The sequence below is a fragment of the Aspergillus fischeri genome, genomic scaffold, assembly GCF_000149645.3.
Source record: "Aspergillus fischeri NRRL 181 1099437636249 genomic scaffold, whole genome shotgun sequence".
NCBI lineage: Eukaryota > Fungi > Ascomycota > Eurotiomycetes > Eurotiales > Aspergillaceae > Aspergillus > Aspergillus fischeri.
The window spans coordinates 979399-993851 of record NW_001509770.1 but is presented as its reverse complement, the minus strand read 5'-3'; the positions used below and the strand labels follow the sequence as shown (position 1 = coordinate 993851).

General features: G+C 49.5%; 4 protein-coding genes across 4 annotated transcripts; 3 read left to right on the top strand and 1 right to left on the bottom strand.

Moving 5' to 3' along the window:
• Nucleotides 1-763: 763 nt before the first annotated feature.
• dus3 (tRNA dihydrouridine synthase DUS3) lies at nucleotides 764-3060 on the top strand (the record flags this gene model as incomplete). The annotated part of the gene is made up of 3 exons (XM_001264279.1): nucleotides 764-957; nucleotides 1014-2918; nucleotides 2979-3060. The coding sequence occupies 3 exons, from the start codon at nucleotides 764-766 to the stop codon at nucleotides 3058-3060; spliced, it is 2181 nt and encodes a 726-aa protein (XP_001264280.1).
• A 496-nt stretch (nucleotides 3061-3556) lies between these two features.
• Nucleotides 3557-4496, top strand: NFIA_010630 (putative BAP31 domain protein; the record flags this gene model as incomplete). The annotated part of the gene is made up of 4 exons (XM_001264278.1): nucleotides 3557-3577; nucleotides 3742-3876; nucleotides 3931-4034; nucleotides 4118-4496. 4 exons carry the CDS (start codon nucleotides 3557-3559, stop codon nucleotides 4494-4496), a joined length of 639 nt encoding a protein of 212 aa, XP_001264279.1.
• A 548-nt stretch (nucleotides 4497-5044) lies between these two features.
• mdm12 (ERMES complex subunit MDM12) lies at nucleotides 5045-6364 on the bottom strand (the record flags this gene model as incomplete). The annotated part of the gene is made up of 1 exon (XM_001264277.1): nucleotides 5045-6364. The coding sequence occupies one exon, from the start codon at nucleotides 6362-6364 to the stop codon at nucleotides 5045-5047; it is 1320 nt and encodes a 439-aa protein (XP_001264278.1).
• A 5859-nt stretch (nucleotides 6365-12223) lies between these two features.
• NFIA_010610 (uncharacterized protein) lies at nucleotides 12224-12635 on the top strand (the record flags this gene model as incomplete). Its single annotated transcript, XM_001264276.1, has 2 exons — nucleotides 12224-12487; nucleotides 12603-12635. The coding sequence occupies 2 exons, from the start codon at nucleotides 12224-12226 to the stop codon at nucleotides 12633-12635; spliced, it is 297 nt and encodes a 98-aa protein (XP_001264277.1).
• Between the last annotated feature and the right edge of the window lie 1818 nt (nucleotides 12636-14453).

Here is a 14453-nt window from a genome sequence, read left to right as displayed (position 1 = left end):
AACCGGTCACTTATTCCGAAGTAGAAAGTTAAGTAATTGTTTCCTCCATGATGCGTACAGTCCCATTATTGAGACTGAGGGGGCTTGATGGAATTATCAAACCACTGCATGACTACTATCCCTTTGCTTCAGATTATCAGGTCATATGACTTCCACGGAGACGTTGCTTGAAGTAATGAGCACACTATCGTCGGCTAACTGGAGAGGTTAGTACTAGCCTAGGTAGGCAGTAAATTGTTCTGGAAACATTCGAATCAAAGGAATGGCTCTCTTTTGTGGATCCCTTAATAATCACTGACCCGTTCGACCGGTACGTAAGTACGGAGTACCGTAGATCGCTTTACTGGTCCAAAGATACAACCAGGGTAAGGTATTGAACCTGTAAGGCAATGGCAGTCATGTCAGTTGTACTTCTACTCGCTGACCGCCCAAAGAAACAACCGGACATTACTCCGTACCTTAGTCCATAGCTTACCTCACCATCATTGGAGATTACAAATTGCCAGCCACCCAGGCTGCACCGCCTTCCGAGCTCAGACTGACCGCCTTTTGGAACGCCACCTCCATCATGCAAACAATGCAAAATTTACTATCTCCGCCGTCTCTAACTGGAATTTTTTGAATTCAACCAATTCGATAAGCCGTTCCAGTATAGGCTTGAATTGGACCCGATAAGCTCAACTTGGGATTCTGAGCTTCCTCCGGTCTGATTTATTCAGCAGCGAGAAGTGAAGGCTGTGGTCTTGGGATTTTAAGTGCTAGGATGGAGCCTACTACCCAGACAGAACCCATGGCGGTCACGCCCAAGCACGAGCTCGAGAACGGCGCTGCGGTTGCTGCCAACAATGAAGAGCATCCGTCCAAGAAACAAAGATTGGAAAGCGTCTCTATCACCGAGCAGGAGGTGAGCGACGGCGCTCCCAAGCGTATGAAGGGAGTAGCCCCAATCAAGGCGGAGTATGCATGACCGTGTCTTCCTCCTGTCGTTACACCGTTAATCGTGACTATAATAGGTTCCTAGTCCAAAAGTCCGCGCGATCCCAGCCCGTTGAAGAGAGCGTGGTCAGTCTCAGTGCCGACGATGCGGCCGAAGCCGCTCACTACCAGGAACGAGAGGGCGAACAAAAAGGAAAGAAAAGGGCCTCCGGTCAGAACAAGGGGCGCGATTTCGGAAGATCGGAAGATGCGAAAGGTCTTTGCCCGTCTAGAGCTTTCAGTCCGGAGTTCTCGCCGAAAGAGTGTAAGTTCGGCGAGAAGTGTCGCTTTGAACACGATGTGCGGACGTACCTGAAGGAGCATAAGCGGGAAGATCTTACGACTTTTGGTGGCATCTGCCCGATATGGGACGCCAAAGGCAGATGCCCGTATGGGTTTAAATGTCGCCTTGTGCGCTCCCACATGACTGAGCGAGATACTTCTGATGGGAGAAAAGAACTGATCCTACTCGAGGATGAGGAGCGCAAGAAGACAGCCCGACCGGTTGTGCCGTATGCGTCAGAAGACGGCCTTGTGAACATTGTTTCAAACGAGGATAAGATTGCGGTAGCCCGGAGAAAGACAACGACTCCCCGATCTGATGCCTACTTAACGTGGCTCGACAAGACGTCGAAGGCACTGGAGAAAAACCTTCATGGTCGGCATTTGGAAGAGGGTGGAGCGGACAAAGGAGCTGGTGCTCAGACCAAGGATCAGGTTGAGGAGAACCGAGCAGCCTACGTCGAGCCGCCATTCTTGCCCTCAGAAAAGCGGCGCATCTACTTTGGCCCAGAGACTCCTGCCCTAGCGCCTTTAACGACGCAGGGAAATCTTCCCTTCCGGAGGCTATGTATAGATCATGGCTGCCAATTTACGTATTCTGAAATGGCCATGGGCATGTCTTTGATTCAGGGTCAAAAATCAGAATGGGCGCTGATGAAGGCGCATGAGTCCGAAGCGCTTCCGCCCACAATCTCATCGACAGCCGATGTTGTGCAGGGTTATGACAACTCCAAGGATCTCAAATTCGGTGCTCAAATTGCAGGCAACAAGCCTTGGCACGCGATCAAAGCGACGGAGCTGTTGGGGCGTCTGACTCCTAACCTGCGTGTTATTGACTTGAACTGCGGTTGTCCTATCGACCAAGTCTTTCGCGAAGGAGCAGGTTCCGCCCTCCTTGACCATCCCTCGAAACTGGAGAAGATGCTCCGTGGCATGAATGCCGTCTCGGAGATGATCCCGATCACAGTCAAGATTCGCACAGGAACAAGAGACAACTCTCCGAATGCCACGAAACTTATCGAACGTTTGGTTCTCGGAGGTCATGAATCTAGCATGTTGAATATCGGCCCTCCTGGCGTCGCAGCCATTACCCTCCATGGACGTAGCAGACAGCAGCGATATACGAAATCGGCGGATTGGAGCTACATCGCCGAATGCGCCGCGCTTATCAAACGACTGAATGAGAAGAAAGATGATGTCACGGATACTGTTCGAGAACCAGATGAACGTATGCTGCCAAACGGCGGCAAGGTCTTTTTCCTCGGAAATGGAGATTGTTATTCCCATCATGACTACGACGACCATATCAACAATGCCGGTGTGGATGCCGTCATGGTCGGCCGAGGAGCAATTATCAAGCCATGGGTCTTCGAGGAAATCCAGGCAGGTCAGTACCTCGATAAATCAGCTACCGAAAGATTGGCCATGGTCGAGAAATACGCCAAGTACGGCCTTGATACCTGGGGCTCGGATGAGCATGGCGTTGGCACCACGAGACGTTTCATGCTGGAATGGCTGAGCTTCACTTATCGCTATGTACCGATCGGACTGCTCGAGTATCTGCCCCCTCACATTCAAGACAGACCCCCTGCTTGGAGGGGCCGAAATGAATTGGAAACCCTCCTGGGCAGCCCCAATTACAAAGACTGGATCAAAATCACGTAAGTTGTCTCTGCGTGCAGGAACCCCTTATGAATACGATACTGATCAACTATTTTTAGGGAAATGTTCCTCGGTCCAGCACATAAAGATTTCAAATTCGAGCCGAAGCACAAGTCCAACGCCTACGAGCCGCAGGGTTGAGGGGCGGTGCCAAAAACATAGAAGACTAGACATAATTCATGAAAGACATCATATAAATGTACATACTTGGATGATGTGGAAAAAAGTACATATCTATCATGCATCAACATAAGGCATCAAGGATTCACCAAGCGACATATTCGCCCAAAAACAATTATCACGTGACCAATAACAGATCTGAGCGGTGATGACGTCTTCCTCACACGGTCACGCCTCAAAAAGCTGCAAAAAGACCACCTCAGCCTCCTCTTGCACTAGCATACGTAACATCATTCCTATTCCCTGCTTTTAAAAGCTTCACAATTTGATCTACAGGCTTTGCTGGGTATAAACCTTGCCTTTTACCCATTGCTAATATAGCCCTGAGACCCCCTCCCAGCTTCTCTGACGCTTTGTTTATCCTCCTGAACCTTTCTCTCGAACGAGTCCGTTGCAACCTTGAAAGTTCAGATAACTATCAAAATCGTCTAGACCGTTCCTACAATACTCAGCCAAAATGACTCTTTATTACAGCTTGGTATGTGCCCTTTTATCTTTGACGCTCTGATCTTTGTCGCAGCCTGAGCTATGGGGGTATTTGGCAGCCTAAACCGGTTGTGGTTGCGGCGACACCACCCAGCTACAGTGTTCAATACATTGACCTTACAGGAATTCAGTTCTGTGCTGACTGGTCTCTATAAGGTCTTCTGCCTTCTGGTATTTGAGATGGCCGTCTTCATGGGCCTTATCATCCCGCTTCCTTTCACTGTCAAGCGGAAGCTGTTTACATTCATTTCGGAAAGTCCCTTAGTAGCGAAATTACAATATGGATTGAAGGTAACCTCTCGAATTAGAGAACTTTGGATGCATCGTTTACTAATCTATGTCTAGATCACATTCATATTTATATTGATTCTGTTCATTGACAGCGTCAACCGCGTCTATCGCGTGCAATTGGAGCTTGCCTCCTTCACCAAGGAAGGCAATAGCATGGGGTAAGCACACCGTGATCATTGTCCCCCGCTTTTGACATCGTGACTGTTCTGACCGTATGCGCAAATGCGTTTGCTATTAGTAGAGCGGCCGCACTTGGCACAGATCGCATGGAAGTCCAGGCTCGCAAGTTCTACTCCCAGCGTAACATGTACCTTTGCGGCTTCACTCTCTTCCTGTCTCTCATCCTCAACCGTACCTATACCATGATCCTTGAGGTCCTTCGCCTTGAGGACCGCGTCAAGCACCTTGAGGGTGACAAAAAGGCAGGCGGCAAGGACTCTGCCCGCCTCGCTCAGGCTGGTGATATCGGAGAGATTGCACGCCTTAGGAAGGAGATTGAGGCCAAGGACCTTGACATTGAGACCCTGAAGAAGCAGTGTGAGGGACTTACCCGCGAATACCACAGCTTGGGCGACAAGGTCACTGGCACCACCAACGACGGCTCCAAGAAGGACCTGTGATTTGGAGGATTACCTCGCGATGTGAAAGCTCCTTTGGTCGGGCCTCAGGAGTCTGGCTTGTGATGGAAGGGTTGGTGGGTGAAGTTGTAGGCAATGTTGGTTTGAGGAAGTGCTCATCCGCTCGAGGACGGCTCAGCATGCTGAAAGTGATCTATACCGATTGATGGTGTGTTTCTTGGAACTTGCGGAGAAATCGAGCTCGGATGGCGTATACTATATCGTGTGTGACGGTTATAGCGAAGCTTTTCACTTCTCCGATGACTTGACTCGGCAGCACGATGTAATGAGCGTCCATGAACCATAGGTTATCTAAAGGTGACATCTGAACAAGTCTAAGCGTGTATATCTAGGCTATGCAACCCGCAGTGAGAAGATTCAGTCTATTGTCGCGAGAGCCGGATAAAACCCGGACCAGCCACTGTAATGGAGGAAATAAGAGTATGACAACCTCTTGAGCAGATTTAGTCTTTTCGAAGCTTGCTAAACATCTTCCCAAAAAAAAAAAAAAGTTTATGTTTGAGCTTTAATCATAACTCATTACGTGGGCATTAGATAAGAAAAGTCCAGAAGCTAGGATAAACAAGCTCCTCCTCGAAGATCCTGCGCACCTGCGCGAGGACGAAGCGTTCGACCTTGCCCACGTTCTTCAATACTTGCTTCCCATCTTCCTTGCGGCCGATCTCACTTTCTACCCGGATCTCCTGCAGTAAGCCTCCATGGCGCTTCTGGGACGCCGAGGCGGAAGAGTCAGGTCGGGACTGCGGACGGTGGTCATCCCCGGCTGATTCCTGCTGCTGTTGCTGCTCGGAACCAATCAGGGCGTCCGCGTCTTCTGCGGATAAGAAGCAGAAATGTACTCGTTTACGGATATATGCGATGACAGCTACACCGTCAAAGGTGATGCCTGTGACATTGAGTTTTAGTGGCAGACCCACGAAGCTGGGCATCGGGTAGTCTAGAAGGATCTCTGCCGTCAAAGATAAGCGCACGTCGCCGGCGTACTTGACATGGCAGAGAACTTGGAAATCTTCCGGGCGGCGCTCGCGCATCCGAGGGGGCAGAGGTAGGTGCCCCGGCGCGACCGGGTCCTCTATGTGTTCCCCGGCATGAAGTGATGGATGATCGTTTCTCCCGGTCGCGCCTTGGCCGCTGTTCTTGCTTGAGCTTGAGGGATGAGAAGGAAGGGTATTTGCTGTTGACGGACGGGATGTCGAGTTGCTGGTGTCGATCTCGGGTTCGGCGCGTTGGTGCTTCATCCCGGCGTGTCTCTCCGAACGACCCCTGTTCCCCGGCCCCATGCCGGAATCCGACCAACCGCTCGCAAATGGGTTTCCCCCCGCTACTGCAGCAAGGGGCGTTTGCGTACCGGAGAGCCCGCCGAGCGACATCAGGTGATAACCTAATGTCGAAGTTCCACCCGGAATACCAGGAGTACCGGCACGCGGGAGGAAATGGGGATTGAGGTGCTCGCCTAAGGGTGATCGCAACGGGGAGGTAGGAAACCCGTCAGGAAAAGGATCTCGTAAGGAATGATTCACGGCTGTATCTTCTCGATAGGAGGGTTCATTGAGCTCCGGATGGGTTCTGTTCCACTGACTCGAGTGCTCCGAGCCAAGCTCCTCGGAAGCATCGGACGTATGGTCGTCATCATCTTCCTCGTAGAAGTCGGCAAAGGGCTCACAGAAATCTTTAATTTCGAGCTCCGGCGGAATGGTCCCAAAATCGAAAGCGTGGACTTGGACAGAACGGATGAACCGGGGCAGAGCGACCTGCTGGAATCTATCGTGGATGAAGGATCGGATACGCTCAGCAAGAGCTTCCCCGTCTGGACCGTAGGTGGCGGACCTCCAGTTGACGTCTATGGACATTACATGTGCGAACAAGGACGACCTGCGCAGCTATCTGTTGGTCTTGATGTGAGGAAGCAATTTCCAAATTTGACTATGACGGAGGCGAGAGTCAGACAAGCTCAAGAATAATGTCTGACGCCATAACGGAGATTCCTCGGCTGTCTGCAAAATTGAGTCACGTGACGACAGCAACACCCAACATCGTCAAACAACCAACAGACTCACGATCTTCAGGCAACTGCTGCTCCTGGCTGTATATCAGTTACACAACGGTTAAAACCAAGTTAAACTTTCTTTGTTGGCCAGGTTTTGAGCTGGTTGGTCACTCTGGCCGGGCACATCTACTGCAGACGGCCGTCACACCGCTAAACGTTGCTGTCCCAGCAGTCTGGTTCACCCACTTTCTTCCCGACTTGTTCTCGTGGATACGAGAAGAAACTGGCAGAACTGACAGAACCATGCTTGATGAAAGAAAGAAAAGACTCCTGGCGGTAAGGATTGCTCATCGACTCGTGGTCTGGAAAAAGTTGAAAGGACTATCAAGGTTCATGGCTGCCATGAGACCTGCTGTGCAACCGGGCCATGAGATGTTTATCCTTTTGACTTCAACCCACCGTCAGGCACCAACAGTGCAGGGGCACTGGAGACACCCATTGGTCTACTAATTGTTCGTCTTCCAGGAAGAGGATGAGAAATTTCGCCGTCTGGATCGATTGCCTCGATGCCTGTTGTGTTTCTGACTGAAAGCGCTACAGTCATAGCCTGCTTGATAATCTAGGCCCCTTGACTGCGGCAAGCTGGTGGCAGGTCGAACCGGAGACTCCGCATCTTGTTTTCTTTCAAGGCACTCAACAGCGAGCTTGGCGCAAAGAAAATGCGCCACAAATCGATCGTTTTCTTTGACGGAGAGACGCAAATCGCCCCTCCCCCCACGCCTCGTCAAGTTGATCTACGATTCTGAGATTCGTTTCTCTACTACTCAAAGACTGCTGATCCAGAAGCTTGCATGTTTGTTTCATGATTACGAGAATCCTCATCCCTGCTCTCATGCTATGATCCTGCCGGCAAGCCATCTACTCACCATTCCCCCTCTTCCCTGCCCGTAGCCCACAAAGATTTGCGTCCAAGGTAGGCGCTACTATTTCGCTTCCTGAAACAGCTTTCTTTTGGTTCCCCCAGTGAAGTGCTTGCGTCAGTGTTGGTTCCACTTTGGCTTAAATCGACGCCTGATAACTCCAGTCGTGTGTACCCGATTTCAGCCGTTGATTGGCTGCTTGATATCAGATGATTGAAGTCGTCTGCGGTGCTAATGCAACCATCTAACCTGTGATGCGCATTATCTACCAGTCATGAAGACCAGGGTCTTCTGGAATCGATACTGCACCAGTGGGGTTGTCTAGGCGTCTGAGAGCAGAACTGACCTTGCAGATGGACAGTCACCCTGAAATTGCTAGCTTGCCATAGTCTATGTTCGTTTATCTCTTGAACTCCGAAATTCCGAAATTCCGAATCTCCATGCGTGTATCGAGCGGCTCCTAAATGTTCCCAATCCCCTTCTCTCAAGCCACAGATCCACAGATCTCCTACCACTATGCATGGACATTTTACTAGTATGTATCAGGCTGTTACCTTCTTTCACTGTGGTGCCTGTCAACGGCCGAAGATCAGCATACCACATGGCTTCCTTTGTGATCTGCATTGCAATGCAGAGAGCTAGTGCTCTCTTTGTTACGAAGAACAAGTTTGAAGAAGCAACAGAAGGAGCGTGGTATTCGACTATCCAAGTAGAAACAAGAAGGCAAGCAATGAGATAGACGCAGATGGGTAATGGATCAACAGGCAAAGGGACCTGAGACGAGGAGCAGAAGGACCTTGATCACCGCGAGGTGTGTAACAAATGCAATCAAAACAAAAGCAGCTGGAAAGCAAACAGAGATACAAGAGTGTAGTTGAAACATGTATGTGCGCATGGGGCATGAAAGAAAGTACCATATAAATCCTTCCCGTAGTCTTCCTCCTCTTCCATCAAACTAAGATGCCTTCATGCTCCTCGCCCAGACACTGCCCCCTTCCCTGCATGCATTGAAACAAGCAGCAATGCACAATGGAGAAATCGTGGACATGTCCCTCAAGCTCTCAGATCATTGCGCAGGAGCTCAAGTCTGCCACTCTGTCAGCCCAGCTCATCCCTGTAGTTTAAAAGAAGAGTGTCCAACTGACTGTTTTGAACGCTATCCTCCATGGGCAGGGCAGTTGTATCCCTCTCGTCGTCGGATCTGCTGTCTGACGCCGGTGCAAGAGGTGCCTCGCTTGGCGCAGTAGACGACATCGCCTTCCGGGAGGGTGCAGCCGCAGTCGTACTTGTAGAAGTATTGCGAGCACATCTTGAAGAAATAGCCTTCGAGGTAGACCGGTTACAGAGGGTGTTGAAATTGAATTGTTGTTCGCCGGAGATCGGTCGTTTCACTTGAGCAAAGGGTAATTCCGCACACGGAGAAGTAGTTCAAGTTCCAGAAGAGCTGCTTTGTTCTGTTCTCTGAGATTCTGAGAGCACTGGATTTGTGATTGTTGAGATGATGGATTGAGGTATTCGACGGGTCTTTATGACCCTTTAAATAAGATTGAGATTGCGGCAGCTTTTGGACTCAGTCGAAGATGATAGAGAGCAGTTTGAATGACTGCGGCCAAACTGTGCCGCAACAACACTATCTACTCAAGTTGGTAAAAAAAAGCATGCCCGAAGAGAAAGACTAAAAGTGAGAGAGAACGACAAGGATACTAAGGGGAGAAAAAAAAATAAAAAATAAATAACAACATGTAGGGATAAAGCTGGTCAAGGAACAGTAAACTACGCATGCAGCTCTCGCCTTGCTCTTTTCGGCCCCTTGACATATCAAGTGTGAAAGTTGGTGATTCGATCTACATCATGTTTGCATGAATTCAACCCAACATTTTCCAGAACACATAGCAAATCAGACGCTTACTTGTTTCCGAGAACTACTGCACTAGGTTTCCCCAACACCAAGCAAGACTGGCGGTTATGCGGATCATAAAAGAGGGTGGCGGCCGACGATGGCAGCCTAGTTGATAGTTTCGCTTGCCAGTCAGAGCAAATAGGGAGACTGTGGCTATCAACATCCCTCCGACAGGAGTCGATCACATACCCTGGTCTCGAACTCTGTGGATTTAGAGTTCCGCATCTGCATTGGGAGAAAAGGTTTGACATCATACTAAAGACACTGTGGCATTTCCCGCCAGGGGGTGGCCGGTCATATCTGCGAGACACAGGAACCAACAGTAGCCGTTCTATCAAATCAGTTGCGGTAGCTAGCCAACAGGTTGACTCTTTGTCTGTCATGCCGCAGTCAGGCATACTGCTTCGACTGAGCATCTGACAATTGTCACGCAACCGACAGATTGTGGCTCTTCATCTATCGATGGACACTCTGTGGAACTCATTTCCTGTCATGTGTTCTCCATCCCACTGGTAAGGAGGGAGGGTGGGCGGAAATGTCATCATCAGACAGGTCCGACGGAGGAGGGCATACCGCAATCAGGGTTGATGAGATCTGTGCCGGACTTGTTGGATCGTGACTTTTACCACTGGTGTGAAACATCTCACATCAAGGCTGAGTTGATACCCAGAAGGATGAGCCACCTGCCCCAGTCAGAGGTGCCACATCTCCGTAGGCACACTCGCCGTCCCACATCAACATCAACAGATGAAGGTTCTCTGTGGTGAATGGAAACAAAGTGACCAAATCAAGCACAAGGTGGGGCTAGAGTAATGAATCTGCAAGAAAAGCATTGTCATCACAAGAATCGAGGCTTCTTGTCGTTCATCTGACCAATCTCAGTATCACCTCCAGAGGCGCAGTTGGTGATGTCTGCAAGACTCTGTCCAAAACCGTTGGTTTAGATCCGCATCAATTGAAGTAGGTTATCCAGGGTTGGCCTCGTTGGGAGTTGTGATGCCATTTGTCCTTCAGTGTCGGCTGTTTGTGATATGACTGGAACAGAGTTTGTGAGTCACCGGCTAAACATCGAGAAACGTATCCTTCGAGAAGACATATTCAGCGGCACAAAACAACACCAGCCTATAAACTCGCCCTATTCGGCTCGAATTGCGAGCACGTACGGACTCCCCGAAAGGTGACGAGTTTGGACCTGAAGATGGCACAGCATTGGGGGCGCTCTCAACAAAAGTTGATGAAGGATAGTCTACGGGGAAAAGCCGACCTGAAGCCCTCGTTGAGCCGCTGAGCACCCGCGCCACAACGTCGAGAGAGTATGTATTGCACTTTCGTAACGGCGGCGGAAAGAGGCTTGGGGGCGCCAAGTCAGCGACTATCCACAGGTCGAACCAGGGGCAATTGGCCGTAGATTAGCCGCCGTTGGCTGTTTTGGTTTGAATGGGCAGGTAGATAATATAGCCAAGGCTTTTTTTCTTCTTGGTTTGTGCGACCAGGCGGAATCACCAGGGGAAGAATCAACCGAAGCCTGGCTGAGGTTGCTATTCCTGGTTGCAGATTATCATTTCTTGATGTTTGTTTCCTGCGTGATCCCAGTGTGCTGAGCACGTGACCTGGTCCATCCTGCGCCTTTTGCATCGTGTTCTCCAACTTATATGTTCACATCCTACATCATCACTGGACCATCTAAAGGCTGTGCTCATTGACAGTGGACATTATATCAGAAGTCTTGTCTAATTCAATGGCACGGGTCTATGACAGGCCTCGGTCGTATGGCTCAAAAGCGGTGCATCTTCTCTGGACTCACCTGGAGACATACACATGGGCGACCTGGGCTTCAATCCTTACGTCTTCTTTGTGGGGATAAACTTACGCTTGCTAAACCCTGTCCCGCAGTTCTTCGGCAGATCCTGGAGGCCTCTTGAGATTGTTCTCGTGGTCAGCAGCAATCTTCCACATAACTGCCAAGAGGACCATCAGAATGGTTGTCCCTGTCATTTGCGTCAATCGTCTTAGAAAGGCTTCGAGGAATTGGAAACGCTAAACCCCATACTTGATTCCCTCCCCTGTTTTTCTTCATTTTTCGAGAATCTACTGTGGTTGATGCAGCTGAGGGCTAACCGCCAATTCGTCATGGATAGTCTAATTGATAGTTGGAGCTCGTGTCTTGGCTTTAACTTCCTGGTCGCTGATCACCCGAGGCTGAGCGGTTGTTGTCGGCCCCAGTCTGATGCTTGTGTGAGGGACAACAACAAAACTATGGATACCTGCACAACGACATTATTTGACCATAATAGCGGGCACTGCGCAAAGAAATATTGGGCAAAGGCTTGGCAGAGTAGGACGATACACGCGATGATCATACTGGGTCCGGCAATAGGGATAAGTCCAGCTCCCTCGGATAGTTGGTATCTAGGCCAAGAGACGCAAAGGGGAAGGGATGATATTCCATCTTCCAATAATGACGTCTTGGCCCCTCCCTATCTGGCACTATCCATATCGCTCTAATCATGTGAAGGACCTTGTGCAGCATTCCTGATCCACTTTCCGACGGGAAAATTGCAAATGAGATGTTTGACGGTTTGATCCCGGCTCCTCTGCTTAGTTGTCCTGCAAGCGAGACGCGATAACTCACTGGATCGGCGTCTTTCGGTGGATTGAATATGATCCCCCGACAGTAGCCCCTCCTTCGTGGATTCAGTCTTGGGTGGTATCTTCACATGTATATAAAGGGTCGCCGAATCTCGTTCCGGTTTGTCTTCTTGATCATTCCTTAGACATCGTCCCATCTCTTTCTCTGGGTTTCTTGCAAGTCTGCCTGACCGGTCAAGCCTATATATTTCCATCCCCATCTCCATTTTAGCCACTTGTCGTGAGCACGCTGCTGTCATCTGGCCTAAACACAATGTATACCTACACTCCCACCAGCAAGTTCCTCGTCCTCTCTCCTGTCCAGTCTCGTCCGGAGCAGACCAGCAAATTCCTTGTCCTCACACCCACCGAATCTGGTCCTGAGTATGAGCTTGGCGCATCATCTCCCGCCTCTCCTGATATTCGGGACCGTTCAGACAGCGTCAGCACCGATGAGTCGCAGATTGAAGCTACATTTTCTCCCTTCGCTGGTGGCTTTCTCTACCTAGGCCACGGTACCAGACCTAAGCCAGTGAACGTTTGATGAATTCACTTAAACAACCCTACCACTCTGACAACACTATGGTTCAATCGCGCTGGACACGATACCAATTCATCAGCACGGTCAGCTGATCAACTCTGAGACACTCTAGGCGTTCCTTGGTCTTAATTTTAGCGCTTTGTGATGGACAAATACGGCCCAGTGAAGGGTCCACGGGGGGTCTTGTTCCAGGTTCTTTCCGGACGCATTTTTGCTTTTTCTACTTCTTTCCAGTTTGCATCATGCTTTGCAGAGACAAGCCATTACACATTCCATCACATCATCATTGTGTATCTGCTCATCATTATCGCTATTTTGAAGGAAGGGGGGAAGTCGACGACCGACCGCCAAGCCTTGTGTGCAATCTGATAATGGCCCAATTGGGAAGAATCGATCATCCATGTCTCACAGCCAAGCAATGGCAAACTATCTGGATCACTGCCAAGAAGCACTCATCCCTTGTTTTGTACTCCGTAGATAGTAGTCCTCCCTCTGTAGTGGTCTAGAATGTCCACCTATCCTCTCTGAAAAACGGAGTTGCAAGACTGAAAGCGAGTAAACCAAAATACTAATATCGAGGAAGTAAGCCCACCAGATCTTGATCTCATCTAAAAAGTGGGATGCGGCATGCAGCAGCAGCAGCCTGCAGTCTAGCCTGTGCCCGTCTTCTCACCGGTCATTCGAATCTGATCTAAGCTTCTTTCTAGAAGAGGGAAAGGGGGAAGATCTAGACTCCACCACGGGATAATCCCCCACCTCGTCTCTCCTCTCCTCCGTACATTCCTTTCCCCCGGTGAACGGAGCGGAGCGTCAGTATTCAGCAAAATGCTGTACCACAATCAGAGTCATAATGACCAGAGTCGCTGTTACGAGCATCCAGTGCAAGGGATAAATACATACATAAGTAGTACGTAGATACGTAGAAAACATTGGCATTCATTCCTGCCAAGGTCCTCGTCCTCGGGCGATTCGGTCCTCGCAGAATAAGCACTACCTGATTATTCCTTAGATTCGAGAACATTCGTCCATCATTGACCGAGAGACGCAGATACCTGCTCCAGAAGTCTTACGGTAGATTAGACCCTCTCTTTCTCTGCAATAACGTTTGCATTCATAGGCCCCCTGGATAGGATAGGGAGAGCAGAGTACACTGTCTATTGATAAGGAGCGCTCGAGTTCGATGCACACAGCGCGCAGACTAGGGGCGATCCTCTTGGCTTGCATCTTGGCTTGACCCCCTTTCCTGCTGTCTACAGTATCTACTCAGAAGGGTGGACGACGGAAGTACGGGGGAGGGTAGTCTGTATGAAGAATGTGTATCCAGGGATATTTCGTGATGGCTATCGGTACTCTGTAAGGCTTTATCATTGCATCTGTGGCAGACCAATGATCACATTATTCCATTTGTCACTAGCTGATGGATCAAGGCTACACTGACTCGAGATATATTCTTGCTCAGGCTCAGTCATATGCCCTACGGACTAGTGTTTCTTGCATTTAAAGGAGTGTAGTACTGGCCATTCATACGCAGACTAGAGCACATCTAATCAACGATACAAGTGTCGAAACAATAACCCTACCAACGACAAGATGAGTATGGTGCAATCAATATACCTCAAGGGTGATGATGTTATATTACTCTGACATGATCCTGGACAAGAGAGCTAGTAGTCATCCCAACCTCACCACTTAAGAAGATCCCCTGACTGTGTAGGAGCATCATGACCACCGGAAAGTAAACTAAAGAAGCGAAGCGAAAAGCCAACCTCGCGATGAAAAGTAGGATCAGACACAGGATCAATTTACACTTAGGGGCTATAGTAACAGAGGAAAGGAAACAAAAATTTGGACACAGGAAAAGGAAATGTATTCTTGACAAAGGAAATAAAAGGGGAAATAAAATAAAAAAGGGGGAGAAAAAGCGCCATATGCTAGATAAAGGCTATGTATGTATGCGGGACAA